General features: G+C 27.6%; 3 protein-coding genes across 6 annotated transcripts; 2 read left to right on the forward strand and 1 right to left on the reverse strand.

The window, feature by feature from the left end:
- The first annotated feature begins 4,271 nt into the window (after positions 1-4,271).
- LOC132928943 (coiled-coil domain-containing protein 28A) lies at positions 4,272-8,379 on the forward strand. 4 transcript variants are annotated; one of them, XM_060993900.1, is made up of 6 exons: positions 4,272-4,373; positions 4,798-4,968; positions 5,036-5,135; positions 5,204-5,323; positions 7,449-7,583; positions 7,955-8,379. In XM_060993900.1, the coding sequence occupies exons 2-6, from the start codon at positions 4,801-4,803 to the stop codon at positions 8,176-8,178; spliced, it is 747 nt and encodes a 248-aa protein (XP_060849883.1). In that variant the 5' UTR covers positions 4,272-4,373; positions 4,798-4,800; the 3' UTR covers positions 8,179-8,379. The 4 variants fall into 4 exon arrangements, with proteins under 4 accessions (XP_060849883.1, XP_060849884.1, XP_060849881.1 ...); XM_060993901.1 differs by lacking the exon at positions 4,272-4,373 and adding an exon at positions 4,380-4,718; XM_060993898.1 differs by lacking the exon at positions 4,272-4,373 and having other exon boundaries at positions 4,380-4,968.
- On the reverse strand, positions 7,824-17,578 carry LOC132928941 (sec1 family domain-containing protein 2-like). Its single transcript, XM_060993896.1, has 12 exons — positions 17,224-17,578; positions 16,897-17,108; positions 16,632-16,829; positions 16,175-16,285; positions 15,837-15,974; positions 15,593-15,774; positions 13,610-13,856; positions 13,099-13,224; positions 12,711-12,912; positions 12,543-12,645; positions 8,673-8,828; positions 7,824-8,570 (listed from the first exon to the last, which is right to left on the reverse strand). The coding sequence occupies exons 2-12, from the start codon at positions 17,083-17,085 to the stop codon at positions 8,375-8,377; spliced, it is 1,848 nt and encodes a 615-aa protein (XP_060849879.1). The 5' UTR covers positions 17,086-17,108; positions 17,224-17,578; the 3' UTR covers positions 7,824-8,374.
- Positions 10,571-11,887, forward strand: LOC132928942 (cyclin-H). Its single transcript, XM_060993897.1, has one exon. The coding sequence runs from the start codon at positions 10,809-10,811 to the stop codon at positions 11,709-11,711; it is 903 nt and encodes a 300-aa protein (XP_060849880.1). The 5' UTR covers positions 10,571-10,808; the 3' UTR covers positions 11,712-11,887.
- Positions 17,579-20,092: the final 2,514 nt, after the last annotated feature.

Below are 20,092 nucleotides of genomic sequence, written 5' to 3' on the forward strand. Positions count from 1 at the left end.
CGACGACTGTGCCGCCACCCGACGACGGACCTCGCGCGCTTGCGCCCCCAACTTTCGGCGTACGGTCCCTGTCCCCGACCCGCCCGCACCGCCCATTGATGGTTGTCGTAGTATTATTATAGGTACTAATAATATATTATAATAAATATATATTTTAATTTCTATAGTCATCGGATCTACAGTAATAATGTGATTTTAATATATTATCGTGACTAAATCATCGTCGTTTTTTAGAGTGATATAAAAGACAAGAACGATAATCGTCGAAAAGAGGAGAGAAAAAAATCATCGGGATCGCGTGATGGCAATAATCATTATCTATAAATGATTTACCGCGATCGAGCCGTGTTTTACAGCGATCATCGTCTTGTGGGACGCGCGTTTCACGCGATCGCCAGTGATGGGCCGTTTTTTACACGCGTGTAGGCCGCACGTATAATACACGTATTACATTATATTCGCGGGCCGCGACGGCGCGTTATCGATCGCTCTCGTGACGGCGGCGGCGACGCGGCTGGCCGGCTCGACCGAGTTCATATTATAATGATGATAATATTAAACGCGCGCGCGCGTATGTGTGTGTGTATGTGTGTACCGGGTGATCCGTTCAACTTAATACATTCATCATTTCAAAAACTATAAACGTTTTTTAAAATTTTTTTTTTATATAACAACGAGCGTTTTAAATTAAGAGCAGATTATTTTTATATTATTTCATAAGTATGTAAAGGTTAGCCGAGAGGGGAGTGGTGTGGGACCACGGAAATAAGTAGGTATTCCGTAAATGCTGGTCCACTATCTACTCCGCTCATAAAAAATTATAATAGTAATAACTATTAAAATATTAAATTATACTATTCGAATCTTATTGATCGAAATATTAGGAATAATTATTCTCAATATTATGCTTTGGAATACGACATTAGAAATGTATGTTATCGTTAAAAAGAGTAAAAAGCTTAAAAAACGATAACGATAAAAAAAATAGTAAAACATATTATTATGTTTTCCATAATTATTGTAGTCTTATAACGGCTTAAAATTATGTAAAAAACATATTTTTAAAAACTTTAGTGTTTTCTAAAACAATAAGTATCTCACATTAAATAGATCACCCCGTATTCATATTTCATAATATTTTTTTTTTCGTGGTTTGGGACTATTTATGCGGTAAAAACGAAATGAAATGCGGGTGTTAGCACGAAACATACGCTATAATATACCTACACTGTAAAATAGTAAGACTATATTTTCGAGTGTCTGAGTTTAAGCTATAACCTGCACATTCATTTTTCTGTATTAAGAAATTAAATTTAAACAATTTAAATGTGCATTATTATACTGACAGTGTTGTTATGCACTGCCTGGATATTTTATGGAGTGTGCGTATGTATGTGTGTGTGGAAGGGTCTTGACATTTTTATCCATTAACAAAATTGATCGTGATTTCTTCAACTCGATGCCTACACTTTTCTCGTGAACACGTATATAATATATTAATGTAAATGAAAAAAATAAAAAAATAATGAGTGATGATAATATATTGATTTTAATGTTGTAACTTAGGTATCTATAACATAAACTGTTATTAATAATAATACCTAATCTAACATATATTCCGATTTTAAATTTTTATAATAAATTAATCAAAAACTTACTCCCGCCGAAGTACTGTCGCTGGATAGTCTCTTCCGTTCAAGCATTTTCCATGTAAAATAATATTATTGTATATATATACTATTGTTGTTCATTTATTTCTTACTTATGCCTATTATACCCACGGCTAGATATATCTTAGATATATCTTAAATCGTGATTATACCATACGCGTACAGGTTGTATAATTTTCTATATCAGAAATAAATAATATAATATATTTTATTAATCAAACGGTAAAATGTTTCTTCTTTCTTTGTAATTTTCGGTCATTATATGACCATTGATTATATACCTATATTCTGTCCACCGAGAGAACGCGCCGCAGACCGTCCAAAATCAGATTTTCTAATGATACCCAGCCATAAGTGAACCAGTTTTGATAGCATGGGGACACGAGGGTTGAGCAGAACCGCGGTTCTCTCGCTGGACAGACTATAGCTTACTATATTTACCATACTGATATGCCATGCACAGATATAGATAATAAAGTAGATTGCCAACTGTTATTATAGGTAATGAGAAGATTTGAAACCGCGAAATCGGTAGTCGCCATTTTTAAAAAGGGCAGCTAAACGCTAATAACACAGAAATACAGAATACAATGTCATAATATTATTTATTATACTATAACATCTTTATATTATGTGCCTTGTTCCATCAAGTTGTAAACTGTTGATATTTAAATTTACTAAACATATTACCTATTAATAGTCAAATAATACAATAGGTAATGTAATTAAATCAATATTAAATAATAATACATTATTATAATTCAAATCATAATACATTAAGTCCATTAAGACATTTATAACAGTACCTATAAAATATGTACAATGAATAATTAAAAAAACATGTATATATTTCAATTTATAAATTATAAAAGTTTACATATTATTAAATAAAATTGTTTTGTTTAATTTGTGTCTCTTGCTTACAACAGCTATCATTAGTGAACTGGTCAAGATTTTACTATATGAATTGAGTCTTATGTACTTATAGTTATATTCAAATATTTTCAGTTAATTAATGCAGTTATTTTTATTTGATACGGAGTGCAATATAATTATAATATATAAATTAAAAATTTAAGTATTCAAAACATTTGTCATATTGAGGTAATATTAGTAAATCCCAACCTAACAAACTTAGCAGACATCAAGGGAGACTAAGGGGGACTCAGCTGCTCCAAGTATTTCAATAGACCACCAAAAATAGAAGGTAATATGTTATACTTCTGTATAAAAAGGTGGTGCGGGGTCACTTTACATTGGATAATTATAGCCCCGCTAAAAATTCAATCAAATGTCCGCCTATGCTAACAAATTTTGCATGGACAATTAATGATATAATCTTTTGATCAATATTTTTTATTAATAATTAAAGATTTAAAATATTGTTCAATAACTTAAACAATTTTTAGTGCTTTAGATGCATATTTAGGACCTCCTCTATCTTTAATTAATACAAAGCTGTCGATTATACAGTATTCACAGTTAATATCTCGATAAAAATGCTTGACAATAATATATCCACAAATATAATACAATATATTGTCAATATACAACAATATATTATATTAAAATAAATAACAATATAATCGCATTACAAAAACTGTCATTAGATACAGTCAGGGCTGGACAGTATCTTAGATAATAGTACCTATTTAAGATACGTACCTATCTGAGATACAATAGTATCTTGTATCTTGTATCGTGAATTTAAATACTTTTTTGACTTGCATCATATAGTTATATCCACAAGTAATATTGAACATTTTCAATAATGTCTTCTGTCTTTTCTTTGTTTTTATAACTCCGTTTCAATAAAAATATTGAAATTGAATCATTATTTTACATAAATCTACAGTTTCCAGTTGACATTTTAATGGAATTATGAAGAAAATTACTGCGAATAGCATATTTAAATAGTAAACAGTTTGGATTAACGTATAATGTATAAGCACAGTATAAAACTGGCATGATAAATTTTCAAACTATTTAAAATTGAAAAATAGGTAAATTAATAAACTTGGTATTTATAATATAATATACTAGTGTTGGTTCCCTTTTTAAAGTTGGCGGCCTGATTAGTTTCTGAATAAAATCTTTATCATTTCTAATTTTCATATCATGAGATTACAAACGGAAGGGACACCAGATTGATAGTATTATATCTATGAGGGACACCACTGAAATCATTGACATATTATGTCAATGACTGAACTAAATTTAGTATTTAGTTCAATGAATCTGGCTGAGAACTCAAAAATCTGTTCAATTTGTTGGAATATCAGTGTATCCATAAAATAACAAAAATGTAAAATGTTTGTCTGGTTACATTGATTTGCCAATTTTTACGGGCCTCGGGCAGTTCGGCAGCATACATTTTTATAAACAACAACAAGCTTTATCGGGTGTTATCGTGTTTTTTCGAATATTTGGAATACCAATCTCGCTATAAAAATAGAATAATGGGAAATATCTTTCTACAGGTTGCACTGTTATTCCAACAGGTCTAGCAAAGCTGTGCCCCATAAGAACCCGTGTTAAGCTCAAAAAGTGTCTGTGATTACAATATTTACAATATATCTTGGTGATTTGGGAGACACTATAGACCTGTTATCAATTGTTATTATTTCCTGTTGGGAACTTTGGAATGAATCACTGAATATTCGATATTGTTATTAATTTGACTTTATTGACTTAGCCACTTAGGTAATAGACATTTCAGTACTTTGGTTTTGGTAATTACTAGTTGCTCCTGTATTTTCTGAGCTGCAGTATTATAGACTATTTTAGTTGTCTATCATAAAATTACATTAATTTTTATTAACAATTAACAATTGACAATAATAATTATTAAATAACTGTATCAATAGTGTTATTAATAATAATTAACTATTAAGTAGATAATTCAATTTATTGTCCAAGGTCTTAATGTTTTCAACATGTTTGCCTTGATGTTTATTTTGCCGGTTTTGAAATAATGTTATTCCACTGTTGTCAAAACTCCTGCTGTTTATTGACTTTTTGAATTTTGTTTTACATCTAAAAAAAATTGTATGAGGAATATTGCTGACTGATAATAATATTATTCTATTCATATTTAAATTAAAATTTAATTACTTCAACGTACTAGACCATGTCTATAGAAAAAGAAGAATGTGAATTGGAACAACTGGTATCTTCTGACGAAGAACCCAAACCAACAGATATTACACAAGTTACACCTCCAATAACACCCAAGCCTCCTCCAAGAGCACATTCCCACTCAGACAGCCGAACTAAGACTAGCAACATAAGCGAAAAGGTGATTTTTAGTTAAAGTTTTAATACTTTCATTCATTTTAATACTGTTTGTTAATTGTAAAATTTAGTCACTTTCTATTGAAAGTCAAAAGAATGAATGCCATAAATCTACAGCCAGGTTGTCAAGTAATTCATCCATACAAGATAAACCACAAGTTCAACCATCCAGTATGTATATACTAGTAATTATATTGAAACAATATGAGATATTCTTTAATTTTATTGTATTGTAAAAGGCACAAGTGGTACGACTCGCCTGATGTGTGTTAACGAAAGAGTGGGACGCAGTTCTTTACATGACTATAAACCACCACGTCCGCCACCTCCAAATTTTAGCAAATTGCAAAATAAAAAAGGTTGGTTCAATCTCGTCAAAATTATAATAATTGACTAGGGTTTTTTGTTTATTTTGTTTACATAAGTACCTATTTTAGTTTCATTACTTATTACCTTATACTGATTATTATTTGTCTAATCCTACATAAGTAGTTATGCACACAATACATACACTTAGTAGAATATACTATATTATATGGTGTAATATTGTATATTGATATTTATAATAATGTTATTCACTAAACCTACTTGACTTAAATAATTAAAACAATGAGTCTGGATAATCTTAAAATATTTAACACTACTATTATCAGACATCAAGTATATTTATTTTAATTCAACTTGAATACCTATATAAAAAGTTGGGTTACTAGGTAGAAGTGGAGTGGTAGTAAAAATTATCAAGTAGAAATTACAATACATTGATAAAAAAAATGGATTTCCAATTAATGAAATACATCATATTATTTCATATTAATAGAGCCAATTGGAAATAAATTGAATTTATATGTATAAAATATATTCAGTTTATTCGTGTTTAAATTATTAATGTTAAATAAAATATAAAGACCTATTTAAAAATTCACCTTCCAACAACTAACATTATATTGGATGAATTGATTTAACAAAAAAAAACTTCTAATCAACAATGTTCATCAATCAAAGTACGATTTCTATAGCATTGAAATGTTAAGTTCTTAAAGGCCATAATTTCTCAAAAGAATATTTGACAACCCACTAAATAACATTTATAATAAAGAAGTTTTGTATTTTAATTTTATTTAGAAATCTGAATCATTGTAACCATTTATATAAATGCTCATCGTCATTTTCACTTGTGATGTTTTTAAACTTACTTACAAGACAAAAATAATATATTTATTAAAATGTTTCTCTTAAAAACTTTTTGAAAATAAATGCTAGTAATCAATACTTAATACATTTTGCTCATATTTATTAATTAATTTTAATGCATGTAAGGGTATGTAACAATTATTATTCAAATCATTTTTTTGGAGTAAATGTCAAATTACTATTTTAATATTCTAACTTAATAAAAAATAATGTTTTGGTCTCAAGTGTATGTTTTATTAATTATAACTTAACAAAGTCAAATGTATTTTTTCAAGAATTAACACTTCTGGCCTTGTACCTGACTAACTACCTAAATTAATAAATACTTATTATATATTCAACTTTTTTAATTTTTCACCGAGTCTTAGGAATATCCACTTTTAAATGATATTTATTTACATTTGTTGGAATACAAATTCAATCTTTTATCCGTTTAAGATATACAATTTAAAAAATTAAAATACATTAATTGTCTAAAAATAATGTGAAAAAAGCATTTTTTTTATATATTCAATTTTATTATAAAACTACATTGATATATTATAATTCATAATATACAATTATATTTTAATTATTTTTAAACATTTACAAAAAATGTAATCTATTGCATTTTTGATAAAAAGTATTCCTTGAAGTATATATTTTTGTTATCAAATTAAAGCAGATCTAATTTTTATTATTTATTGAGTTACGACTACAAAAATTTCTAGTATAATTATTATATTTTTTCTTTTTTTTACTTATATTGATAAAAAATATTTCATAAATATTTTTCAGGCATTCTAAAATTTGGACTAGTCTACAAATATTATACATACTATAATATTGTTCAATATCTTTTCAAGTGACTTTTTATTATAAAAATGATACTTATTAAAAATTTTTATTTTATGATAAGAAATGTCAACAATAAATGCATAATATTATTAATTAATTAGCTTATATAGATTAGTAGATATATAACCAGTAACCACGATTATATGACATATTTTGTGATATAAGTAGTTACTAATGCACTACAGTTGACACTGTTTTTTTTTTTTTATTAATATTATTCATCACACCCATACTTTGTATCCTAATACATCATAATATATAATTTGAACATATTCTACATTATTAAAATAGATATAATATCACTTAAGAATTTACCTACCCATTTATAAAAGTTTTGTATTTTATTATTTCAGCTTATTTATTTTTTTTGTTTTTTTTTTTTTTATATATATATACATATTTTGTGTGTTGGTTGCTTTTGTTGTTGAATCCTGTCCCATATAAAACACATAGTACTTTCTGAACAAACTATGGATAGAAGTTGCCTACATCATTGTTTTTTGTCAGATGTGACCGATGTCAGACAAATGGAGCAAGCCCTACAGCAACTACTTGAAGATTTTCATTCTGGAAAATTACGTGCATTTGGTAAGCAGTAAAGAATATCCAATAATCAAAATAATAACATATATCTAAGCTGTTGGATTTGAACTAAAATAAGTTAATTGAATATGTTCTTTTTACTAATATCGCTTGTAGTATTTTTTTATTAACAATAATTTATTTAAAAAAAAATATTTCATAACAATTTTTATATTTTACAGTTAATTCTTATTTTAATAAATATAACCCTTTGTTAAAAAAAAAAACAACACAAAAACTATGAAAAAGTTTATGATAAACAAATTATAATAATACTTTTTAAATTAATCTGATAAAACATAAATAAAGTATAAATAATTGAGATAGATATTTTATTTATTTATAATATAATATATAATACATTTGTAAACATTTAGGTAAGGATTGCAGTATGGAACAAATGACGGCTATTCGTGAGCAACAAGAGCATTTAGCATGGTTACATTTTGAACTTGGTGTAAGACAAGACGGTTCAAATCCGCTCAGCGAACAAGGCATTGCCAAAGGTACAGAGAACATGCACTCATTAATGGCTAGCCTTGAACAACTATCTTTATCCATTGAGAAATTACATTCATTCAGTAATTCTACATCTGATTAAAATTTAAAGCACAACATGTACAGTAAACAACTGACTTTTATTGGTACTAGGGATCATTGACTATATAATGAATGGGATTGTACAAAAAAAAATAATACTATTGCTCATTTATTCATTCCATGAAAAATTTTATCAATTATTAATGTTTTTTTTCTTGTTAAGTTATTAAATAAATATAGTGAATTTTTATGTTCGACTAAACTTGTTTAAACAATGTATGCAATGCCTCGTATGGTGACAACAGTCTAGTAGATCCTACACTCACTCGAATACCACAATTTTTTGTCGCTTCACAAATTGAATGCACTTCGTGTCCACTTATGCCACCAATGACAAATACAATCAAATGGTCACAGTCCAGTGGATGCTTATTTACAGTGTTGATGATTTTACTAAGGGGCGAAAAAAATATGTAAACAATAACAATTTTCTTGAGTAAAATCGTAGATTATAATTATTACTAAATATTAGATTAAAAATTTAACAATACTCACTTGAAACCAAGTTTTATAAAATCTGTTATCCCATCAGATTTGGTGTTTAAGACTGATAAGTTAGGTCGCATTGGACTACACACATCATCCATAAGCTGTTTAACAAAAGAACTGTAAACTGCTGGCACGTATGGATTTTCTCTTAAAAAAAGTCTTCTATAAAAATATAAAAAACATTTACTCATATTAAGATATTTTATTTAAATTTTCTTATAAATTACTTATATTCTGTAATATTTTTATTGTTATTTTATAGGTATGTGTAAATTATTATTTTTATAATATAAATAATAAACATTATTGAAATAGATTATTATTAATATTAATAAAATGTTTTCTTTGAAATATAAACTTAAAAATAGTTCCATTTTGGTATGTTTAGATAAAATAATAGGGTAAAGTGACCTGTTAAGTATTAGGTCAAATTTAAAGGTAAGAACATTATCTGTCATAATCTAATATTTTGTCATTGGTTTTTACTATATTTTCATTTTTAAGTGAAATATGACTAATATGAGCTTTTTAAATATTAATGTTTAACATACTCATAGTCATAAACTCATCAGTGGCGTATCGACGGGGGGGGGGGGGGTTAACTAACGGTATTCGGAAAAAAAAGCCCCGTATCAACTAAACATTATTCGTTTTTTTATTATTATTTACATAATTAAATATAATCACATTATATTTATCTATGTAACACTTAAACATATCTAAAAGTATAGCTGCAATCTGCATTAAACATTGTCGATAATTGTCATTTATACCTACATAATTTTAAAAATTTAAACTAATTGTTATTTGTACATAATTTAAAAAATTTATTCTTTTAATTATTTTAAATTTTGTAGGTACAAATGGCAAATGACAATTATCGACAATGTTAAATGCAGATTGCAGCTATACTATTATAGATATGTATATGTTAAAGTTAAAGAAGTGTTACATAGATAAATGTAATGAATAATGATTATAATTTATAATTTAATTATGTAAATCATAATAAAATAACGAATAATGCATTTAGTTGTTACGGGGCTTTTTTTTCCTAGATTCTGGTTAACCCACCCAAGTCAAACATGTATATCGTATAATGATTTCTTTTATGGAATATTATATTTTATTCGATGGTTGTATACGCCATATGCCGTATGGGAAAGTACTAGTTTCACACAGATATCTCTCAGTACTACCGCCAAGATTTTTGGTATAATTTCTCCCTTAAGTCGTTTATTACAAACAAAAAATCTTAAATTATCAACTGCAATGATTCTTACAACAAACATTGTAGAAATTTTCATCGGTAACGATGGCCACCCCCGAAAGGACTTTTTCGACTCTTCGTCGTCTCAAAATTTATATACGAAATACAATAAAATAAACGGTTAATCTCGCTTAAATGGATTAGAAATTCGAAATATTCATCGGGATATTGTAATATCAATAGACGCTGTACTTGATGAATTATCAAAAGCATCAAGATTCAAGACGAATTAATATTAAGTTGTAGTGTTGTTAGACCATAAAATATACATTTTTTTAAATTTAATTGTGCTATGAGCTTAAATATAAGAAAAATACTATTGCACAAACATTTATATATATATATGTATATATAAATGGTAACCCCCCTCCCCATAAACGAATTATGCGTACTCCTTTGAAACTCAACAATTAAAAAATAATTAAATTAAAATTTCATAAAAAAGTGAAAAACTGACGAGAGAACAGATGTGAAAAGAATAAAAATATCCGTAAAAGTGAATCTGTGATTATTCTATATTTATCTATTTAGCGGTAATTGGTAAGTAAACACGTGTATACTATTATATGTGATTATATCCACTTTGTATATTGAATCATAAACATTTTCTTATCAATTTAAGCGTTGTTATCAGCAAACCGAATTTTGTCGTATGACTGAATATTTTGTACACAACTAAATACTAGTGTCCGACGTTCCACCGTCTTTTGTAATAATAAATAATAACTGAATCGAATTAGAATAAGTTAAATTCAAAAATGAATTCAACATTAAATTAAATTTAATATCTAATTAATAGCCGTAATCCATGAACATTGATTACTTTAGTGTGTTCTGGTATTCACTATATTGAATAATCGAGTAGAAAAAAAATGTTTCCAACGAGCACTCAAAAAACAAATTGGATATTCAAAGACGAGTTGGATTTGAATGCATTGCGAGAAGACGCCAACAAGAAGTTTGTCACCAGATTCGGAGCGCACATGAGTCCCGATGAACGGAACACATTTTTTTTGGATGCCAACGAAGAGCATATAATTCAGAAATGTCACGAATACATGTTAAGAGATTTTTGTCACAAATTTCAGCCAACCATGCCAAAGTATGTATTTGCAACTGCTTTAAATTATTTGAAACGATTTTATCTATACAACTCGGTCATGGACTATCATCCCAAAGAAATAATGGTTACATGTTTGTTTTTGGCGTGCAAAGTTGATGAGTTTAATGTATCACTCGCACAGTTTGTTGCTAATATTAAAGGAAACCAATCGAGAGCAACCACGGTGATACTAAATAATGAATTGTTTCTTATGGAACAAATCAAGTACAATCTCAAAGTGCATCATCCATTCAAGGCGATTGAAGGATTCCTTCTAGACATTAAGACAAGAACAAGAATGTCTGATCCAGACCGTATGCGTACTCATATTGACAGTTTCATTGACAAGTTACTGTTTACAGACGCTTGTTTATTATTTGCACCGTCTCAGCTGGCACTAGCTGCTGTATTACATTCGGCAAGTCAAATTAAAGAAAATTTGGATTCATATGTAACTGATTTACTGTTAGGTGAAACAGGGTCTGAGCATTTAAAAGATTTGATAGAAGTTGTACGGAGAATAAGAATATTGCATGTCAGAATAGCAGATGATCACACAAAAGAATTATCACGTATTAGCAAAAAATTGGATAAATGTCGGAACCAAGAGAACAATCCATTTAGTGAAAAGTATAAAGACAGGATACAAGAAGCATTAAATAATTCTTTGTAATTTTAATTATACTGTCATCTTTCTGGCATTACTGTAAAAATCAAAAATATGATTTTGTAAACACTTTATATAATAGGTATGTGAAAGTTCATAATTTAAAATTAATAAATAATTTGTTTCTTTTCTAACTAAGTACCTCCTATATTGAATAAAGTATAATTTGTTAAGTCATGCAATTATTTATTGATATTTTTCTTATTTTATACTTATGTTCAACATAAATACTATCTATATAATACATTACATCCTAATAACCTTAAATAAAAACTGTACATTTATGATAACATTTCTCTACTAAATATGACTTATGTGAGATATTTGCTTATTTTATAGAAACATAATTTAAATTTTAGCTATTATGCTGTATCATCAAGTATTAAATATAACTTTACTTTATTCTAATGATATGCTAAGCAGTTGTTATAAGCTGCTTGATTTTCTATAGTTTTTTTGTAATGAAAGATGCTAAAAGTAAGACCAAATCATAAATAAAGATAGATTACGCTATAAGATTTAATTTTTTTTTTTTACTACATTTTAAATAGAAACATCATTAGAAAAAGGTGGTCTATTCCTATCAACTGCCCTCCTCTTTATCTATAGGTCCAAATAAATTTAACTAAATTCTATTATACAACTCTTCATTTTTAAATTAATCTGTATTGAACTATTGGTAGAAGAAGCAGAGTGAAATAATAATAAGATGTGGGATTAATAAGACTATAAAACTGGCTTATTTTATGAAATGCCAACTAATTTATTAATAATAGGTATATTTAATATATTTATGATTGTGTAAATAAATTAAGTAATTTCAATATAAAAACCCACCTGTATTGGATAAAATGCTGTCTTGATGACTTTATTTGTTTTAAAATAAAAAGGAATTTTTCTGCAGCTTGTTGACAAGCCAACAATGTACTAAAATTAACTCCTAAAACACAAATATATTTATATATATAATGTAAATGATTGGATTATTAATTTTTTTTTTTGTACCTATTAAATCATTTATTATATAATCTGGTAAATATTCCAAGTCTTCAAAAAAAGCTTCACCAACAATATTTTCTAAGTCAATTTGATGTTCTTCAGACATTACAAAATCTTCATCAACAACTGAATACAATTGAACTAGAATACATAATAGAATTTCTATAGTCAACTTTCTGTCTTTCCTTGTTTTAAATAATTGGCTAACCTTGTAAAAAAACAAATATTAACAAAAAAATATATTAAATAATATATACATACACTTATAGTTTGTATACTTGGTAACTTATTTTTTTTTATTTTATTGTGTAATTTAAAATTTATATGTCCATTATAAAGATTATTAACTATTATTATTATATTATTAATAAATCAATAGACATTATCAACTTACTTGTATTAAGATGTCAGTGTCACTTTCCATTGAAATATTCTGCAATAATAGTTTGCCAATATTTTGAGCAAGTTCAATTCTTGAGAGATTTGTAGATTTTAATGCAGCACAAATACACAGCACTTGCTAGAATATTATATAAGATAAAAGTTAGTGAAATCACTAATGTTGATATAAATAAGATTTACAAATTTGTTACTAAAATGAGAATTTAATTTTGTTTAACACTTTTAAGCTACTTTAAAAGTAACTTATGCACAGATAATTATAAATGTCATTATACAAACAAAAGAAACAAAAATTAAACAGTTTTTTTTGCCCAGAAATAGTAAACATATACAAATGTTTAGATAATTATTTATTATTTTTTTTTTTTATATATATTTAAGTTAAGATCATTGTTTTAATTTTCTAATATTATTCCCTTTTCAACAACAACTTAGGTAATCAATTTCTACATATGATACACTATACAGTAATTATTAAGTTATTTTTTGATTATAATATATACTTGTTTTAAGTCTATTGATTCTTTACTATCAAACTTTTCATCATCTAAAAGATTTTCTAAGAGCTGAGGTGTAATCCTTGATATAGTTTTTTTAATAGGTCCGGAACATTTTTCAGTCAATGTAGTTCTTATGCTAGCCAATACATTCTTTTCAGTTTTTGTTAATAACCATTCAACTACTGGTGTTGGTTTTAGTGTTGGAGCCAAACACATTGGTACTTGTAACTGCTCATTGATTGACTCATACCTTAAAAATTAATAATAATATTTGTGTGAAAAATATGTTTTAAATATTTATAATAAACTTCATTACAGGGATATTTAACTTAAATAAAATTAAGCGTTTTCTAACATATTATTTTAGATACAAATATTATTAACTATAATATAAAATGTACCTACTAATGTGAATTTTAAATTTGTAAATTTATTGTAATTGGACTTGAAAAAAAAAAATTTAATTAAATTAACTAAGCCTTCTACCGTTCCTTTCAAAAATTTGTGAAAGACTTATACTTCAGCGCATTTCCCCATATATTATCACCAATAACATCCTGCCTCCATCTCAGTTTGGCTTCCGCACCAACCATAGTACAATCCACCAAACACATCGACTAGTTGATGCTATTTCTACAACTCTTGAACGCAAACAATACTGTACCTGTGCATTCCTTGACATATCCCAGGCATTCGATCGCGTCTGGCATGATGGCCTTTTATTCAAGCTCCGTAATTTTCTCCCCTCGTCACTTTTTCTTCTTATTAAATCGTATTTAACAGATAGATATTTCCAAATTCGCCTCGGGTCTTGCACTTCCGATTTGGCCCCAATCAATGCAGGTGTACCCCAAGGAGCCATTTTATCGCCTTTTCTTTTCAATATATACTCATCCGATCAACCCATTTCGCAAGACACCCTAGTCGCCGATTATGCCGATGATAAAGCTATAATGTCGATCCATGAAAATCCAGTTACAGCTTCAGCCAATTTGCAATCCCATCTTGATCAACTCTCACAATGGTATACCAAATGGAGAATTAAACTCAACCACAGTAAATCAGTCCACACCACCTTCTCTCTTAAACATGGTTTTTGTCCGCCTGTCACAGTTGACAATATACCAATTCCTATATCAAACTCAGTAAAATATCTTGGCATCATACTTGATAAAAGACTAACTTGGAACCAACATATCAAATCAAAAAGATTAATTTTAAACTCTCGCTCCCGTTCACTTAAAAATTTAATCACAAATAATAAATGTTCAAGTTTAAAAACTAAATTATTAATATACAAATCACTGATAAAGCCAATTTGGTTATACGGACTGCAGTTTTGGGGTACAGCCAAAAAAACGAACCTAAACAAAATTCAAGCCTATCAAAATATAACACTAAGAAAAATCACAAATGCCCAACCCTACATATCTAATCTTACCCTTCATAGCGACCTACGTATGAAATCTATAGAAGAAGAATCTGTAATCTTTTACAAACGATTCTTCTCACGCCTAAACAATCACGAAAATCCACTGATTCAAAGCCTAAATTCCTTAACGCTCCCGGAAAACCCTCGTAGGAGGCTAAAAAGAAGATGGTGCAGAGACCTCTTAAATTAAAAAAAAAAAAAAAAAAAAAAAAAAAAACAAAAAAAAAAAAAAAAAAAAAAATGAGTACCTCACCTACTACTTAATAAATTTCCTGCCTTTTTACTCCCACCTTCCAATCTTTTCAATTTTATAGGGTTACCATAGGGTGATTTCTTAATCAAGTCTATTCATGTATAACTACTCTTTTCACATATACTTATTGTGCTATACTGTATAGATTGTATATTATCTCTTAAACAATAAAAAAAAAAAAAAAAAATTAACTAAGTAATATCACTAATATCAGATTGTTTTCTAATATTTATCTAACCAATCCAAAATGTACAATTAAGTTACATAAATATTATTAATATTTAAAATGTGTTTAACATACTTTAAGTCTTCTAACAAAGGTTCAGTCATGACTGCTATATCAGAACATGTTTTGGGAAATCTTGGCAGTAACATATTCATTTTATCTAATGGACAACTAGATGCAAAATCAGTAACTGCATACATATCAACTATTCGATCAATAAGTATGACGTTAAGGCGGCTAGACTCTGTATTTGAAGTCTAAAAAACAAGATATAAAAAATAATGAATAAATATATACAATTGGTAATAATAGTACAAACTTTTTGAATTTTGGAAAAATGATGAGATACAGCTTCACTTAATGGTCCAACAGCATAAAGGTCATGTTTTACATTCAAATGATTAAAAATGTTATTTAAAGTTGCAGCAATTTTTGATACATGAACTTCATAGTTATTCTACAACATAAATGTGTTTAATGAAAATATATTAATTTGTACATAATACTTTTACAGAATTTCATAAATATGTAACAAATTAAACGTTATTGTTATAAATGATGCTAGTGGTGGGGAACATATTTAAATAATACTGTAGGTAAATACAATTTTGTTATTTCATAAATAGAACACCGCTAGTGTTAGTTATCATAACATACCTCTATCGGCTCTATCAACAAAGGAATGTTTTGTAGATGGGGTACTAAAAATAATGTAGGAGACAAGCAAGTCAACGATATTGGTATATCCATTACATCCACTGTACCATCCTAAAACATAACATAACATTAAAACATAAGTAAGAGTAAATAAATAATTCTATTAGTGACATTTCTATGAAAGTATATGAAAATTCTAAACAACCAATTCTAGCAAATAAGTAAGTAAAATCCAAATACACAAATGAATAATTAGATAATCGTTTAAATGTTAAAGAACTAAATATATTATAGTTAGATTAGGATAGGTATTTCAGAAGCTTAATTGAATTTAAATAAAAAACAATTTGTATTAAATTGGTTGTTTTTAAATAGAAGTAAGTTAGTACTAACATTTATTATAGAATAGACTATTCTATAATCAATGGTATAAGGTTTAATTTAAATAATAGATTACCTCGTACTTGGCAGAAATAATTTTGCATAATTCATTCTCTAATTGTTCAACATTATATGATTCAAACCCACATCCAGCAACAAAACGACAGTATCTAAAATTACTGTTATTCAAAACATCTCGGACAATCGCTACTGCCAGTTCGTCCACAGGTTTTCCAATCACCAATAAACATCTACGGTCTTTTGGGTTGCCACTCTACACATGTAAAATAAAATGGTACAATTAAAATGTTATGAGTAAATCTCATACTAAACGGTCTCACCTCAAACGATGACAGTTCCTTGACACTCTTGGCGCCAGCACGATACAGAAGTACGCATCCGCCGTGCCAGTGCAGTGACTCGGCGGCATAATCATCCAAAAACACTGCCGCTTCACGAGCATACTTGCAGACTTCGTTCCAAGACCAATCGGCCATCACAGAAAATGGAGTGTCTACGTTGAAAGCCATCAGGTCCCGAAATTCAACACGTCCTGCAAACAGGGAACAATAAATCGGTCACATAGTGTATTGAGAAAATATGTGATATTGTCAGTGGTACATTTTGATGGAGACATGTTCAATTTGCAGACGACGAAGACTACTTACTGTACTCGATGATGCGGAAATCTGTGTCCAAAAAATATTGTCCGTCAGACGTGAGACGTTCCTGTTTGAATATCACTATGTGGTGGATTCACACAACACAAAGTTATTGTTATATTACATTTTAATTAGTTTATTACATATTTTTTAAAATGTTATCGATATTAAACGTCATGAATTATGGCACGCCTTATCACGTTTAACGTGGCCTTATCAAGCGAAAATATTTTCATTAGATTATCTATAAAGTTTAGAAATTGTCAAATTGACAAATTGTTGTGATTTTTGACTTTTGTTCCCATATTTAATACTATACTCTCTTCTCCACATTTCACAATCTTAGGAGATAGATTCTTCTAAGACCGCGCTTTACACTATTATTATTTCTTTAATAAATTAATAGCGTTTTTCATTTGACTGCACTCTAGTGAATACTGGCGTACACTGGTGGCATGAAAATAATATTATAGTATCCACCAGAGAACAATAATAATATATTATCTATAAACTTTGAACATCACCCGCGGTTAAAAACAGTATACTGTCTACAACTGTGGTATCAGCAGAAGTGTAATAATAGGTAGGTACCTATCTAAGACCACGGGCACAGATATTATAGACGAGCATACTCTATAGTATATAGCACAGCCTTGGAAGATATCTTCAAATACCGTGATCTTTACTCTTTAGTTATAACTATAAACTAATAGCCAATTGCAAAATTATATTATGTAAGAAACGTAAATTCCATACGACCATACACGATTTAAGATGTACTTAGTATTTGCGATTTCATATGTCGGTGCAGTGAAAATATACATACCTACCTACAGTATAGTGCAGAAAAATTACTATGAAAAATTGGTGCGCCAAATGATACTCTTAAAACGATGCAGACTAGCTGCCCTGTGAATTCAAATCACGGTAGGTAACTGAAAAATGTCAATCAGTATTTTAACTATTTAGAAAAACATGAACAGTTCAAATGGTTTTTTTTTAAAGCTTAAATAATGCTGAAATATATAATAGGATTTATAATATTAAATATTGTCATTGATGTAGGTAGATACCTACAATGCGATTTTCCTCTAACCTCTAATTAAAAATGTATGTATACTACCTATATGTCAAAGCTCTATAAGAAGACTCATGTTAAAGTCCACTAATTCTGATTAAAAATTACGTTTATATTGGACCTTTCTTTACTTTTAGAACAACGTGAATACGTGATGTATGAATAATTATTATTTATTTGGCGATTATTGATTATAAATAGGTAATACTTATATTAGATAATAATTAATACGCTTATATGTCAAGTTGTATGATATTTTATAAAAAATGACAAATGTATACCGATATTTCTATTTTATCATAAGGCATTTTGTTGTACATACCTATTTAATATAAATACATTAGGTATAGGTACATTATAATTATGCGATTAATAGAATTATACTTAGAAAATATTACATAATACAAAAGTCATGTAGAGATGACAAACATTGATGCAATACTTATAGGTAGTGTTGTTTTATTTTTTTTATTTATTTTATAAACTGTTAATTAAGAAGTTTTAGAAAATATACTAAAAGCACCTACAGTTGATTATAATTTGGGTAGGTACCTAGTTGAAATTTAGCATAGATACATAATAATAATAATATATTAAGCATACCTATACCTATATAGAATTAAAATCTTTCAATTTATATTCCACGGATATAAATTTTCAAAAACAAGAAAAGTTATTATGTTGTATAATAAGAATCAACTGCCAAATGTATATCGTAATTGAGTAGGTCACTGTAATTGATCAAACTATTCAAACTTACACTTAAATTTAATGATTTTTCATTGAATACGAAAAACAATTATATGAGAATATACTGCTACTGCATAATCTGTTATTAGCGCCTGTATTTCCAAAGATATTTTAATACCTACTTATTTATATTGCAATTAAAAATAGATATTATATAATGAACCAATTTTGGCTAAAAATAAATCTTAATTATATATTATAATTTTTATAACTATAATATCAAGATAGTGTCATTAACTTATAATTTATTATACATTTATAATAAAACAAATATAGGTACGGTAGGTAGTTCTTAATAGGTTCGTGGTTAAACTATAGCTTTTAACGAATCTAAATCTTTTGGAATTTTCTACTGTATAGGTACAGTAAACATGCATAGTAATATATATGCTTATATGTTATGATGAAAAGTGCCATGTCCTAACAAATAATAATTTTGAATCAGGTAAGTACAACAATATAGCTGAAATCACTAATTTTTGCTAAAATATTTAATTTTGTAAACATTACATAACTTGAAATGTTTATAAAAAAAAATTGTGCATTTATATGATTGAGAATTTCAGGTTGCTATAAGAAAATTTTGTAAACCTAAACTATAAAAATCGAATTTTATTTTAAATCATTGACTATAAAATAATCTTCAACTGTTCTTAATTTTTCGAATATTGTTAACATTTAAATTTCAAACTTATAAGAAAAATATATTTTAAATATTTTTAATGTCTATTGTCTATAAGTAATATTGTACTTAATTTTCAAGTTTTTTGACAGCATACAAACTGTTATGAATACATTTTAAAATCCCTAAATAGCTTAGAATTAGTCTGAATATTTAAAACATTTTATTGTGTATAGAAAAAGATAATTCGAGTTAAGTAGAATGTTTTGAGTGTATATGATTAATATCTTTTTATAATAAAAAAATAGCAAAAATCGATAATATATTCGAATATTCAATGTTGTCAAAATTTAGACTTCAAACCTCATTAAAAATTAATTTTATTGTATGCTAAACTTTTTTTTTTTTGATTTTAGTAAGCTCAA

This window comes from Rhopalosiphum padi, chromosome 4 (genome assembly GCF_020882245.1).
Source record: "Rhopalosiphum padi isolate XX-2018 chromosome 4, ASM2088224v1, whole genome shotgun sequence".
Taxonomy (NCBI): Eukaryota; Metazoa; Arthropoda; class Insecta; order Hemiptera; family Aphididae; genus Rhopalosiphum; species Rhopalosiphum padi.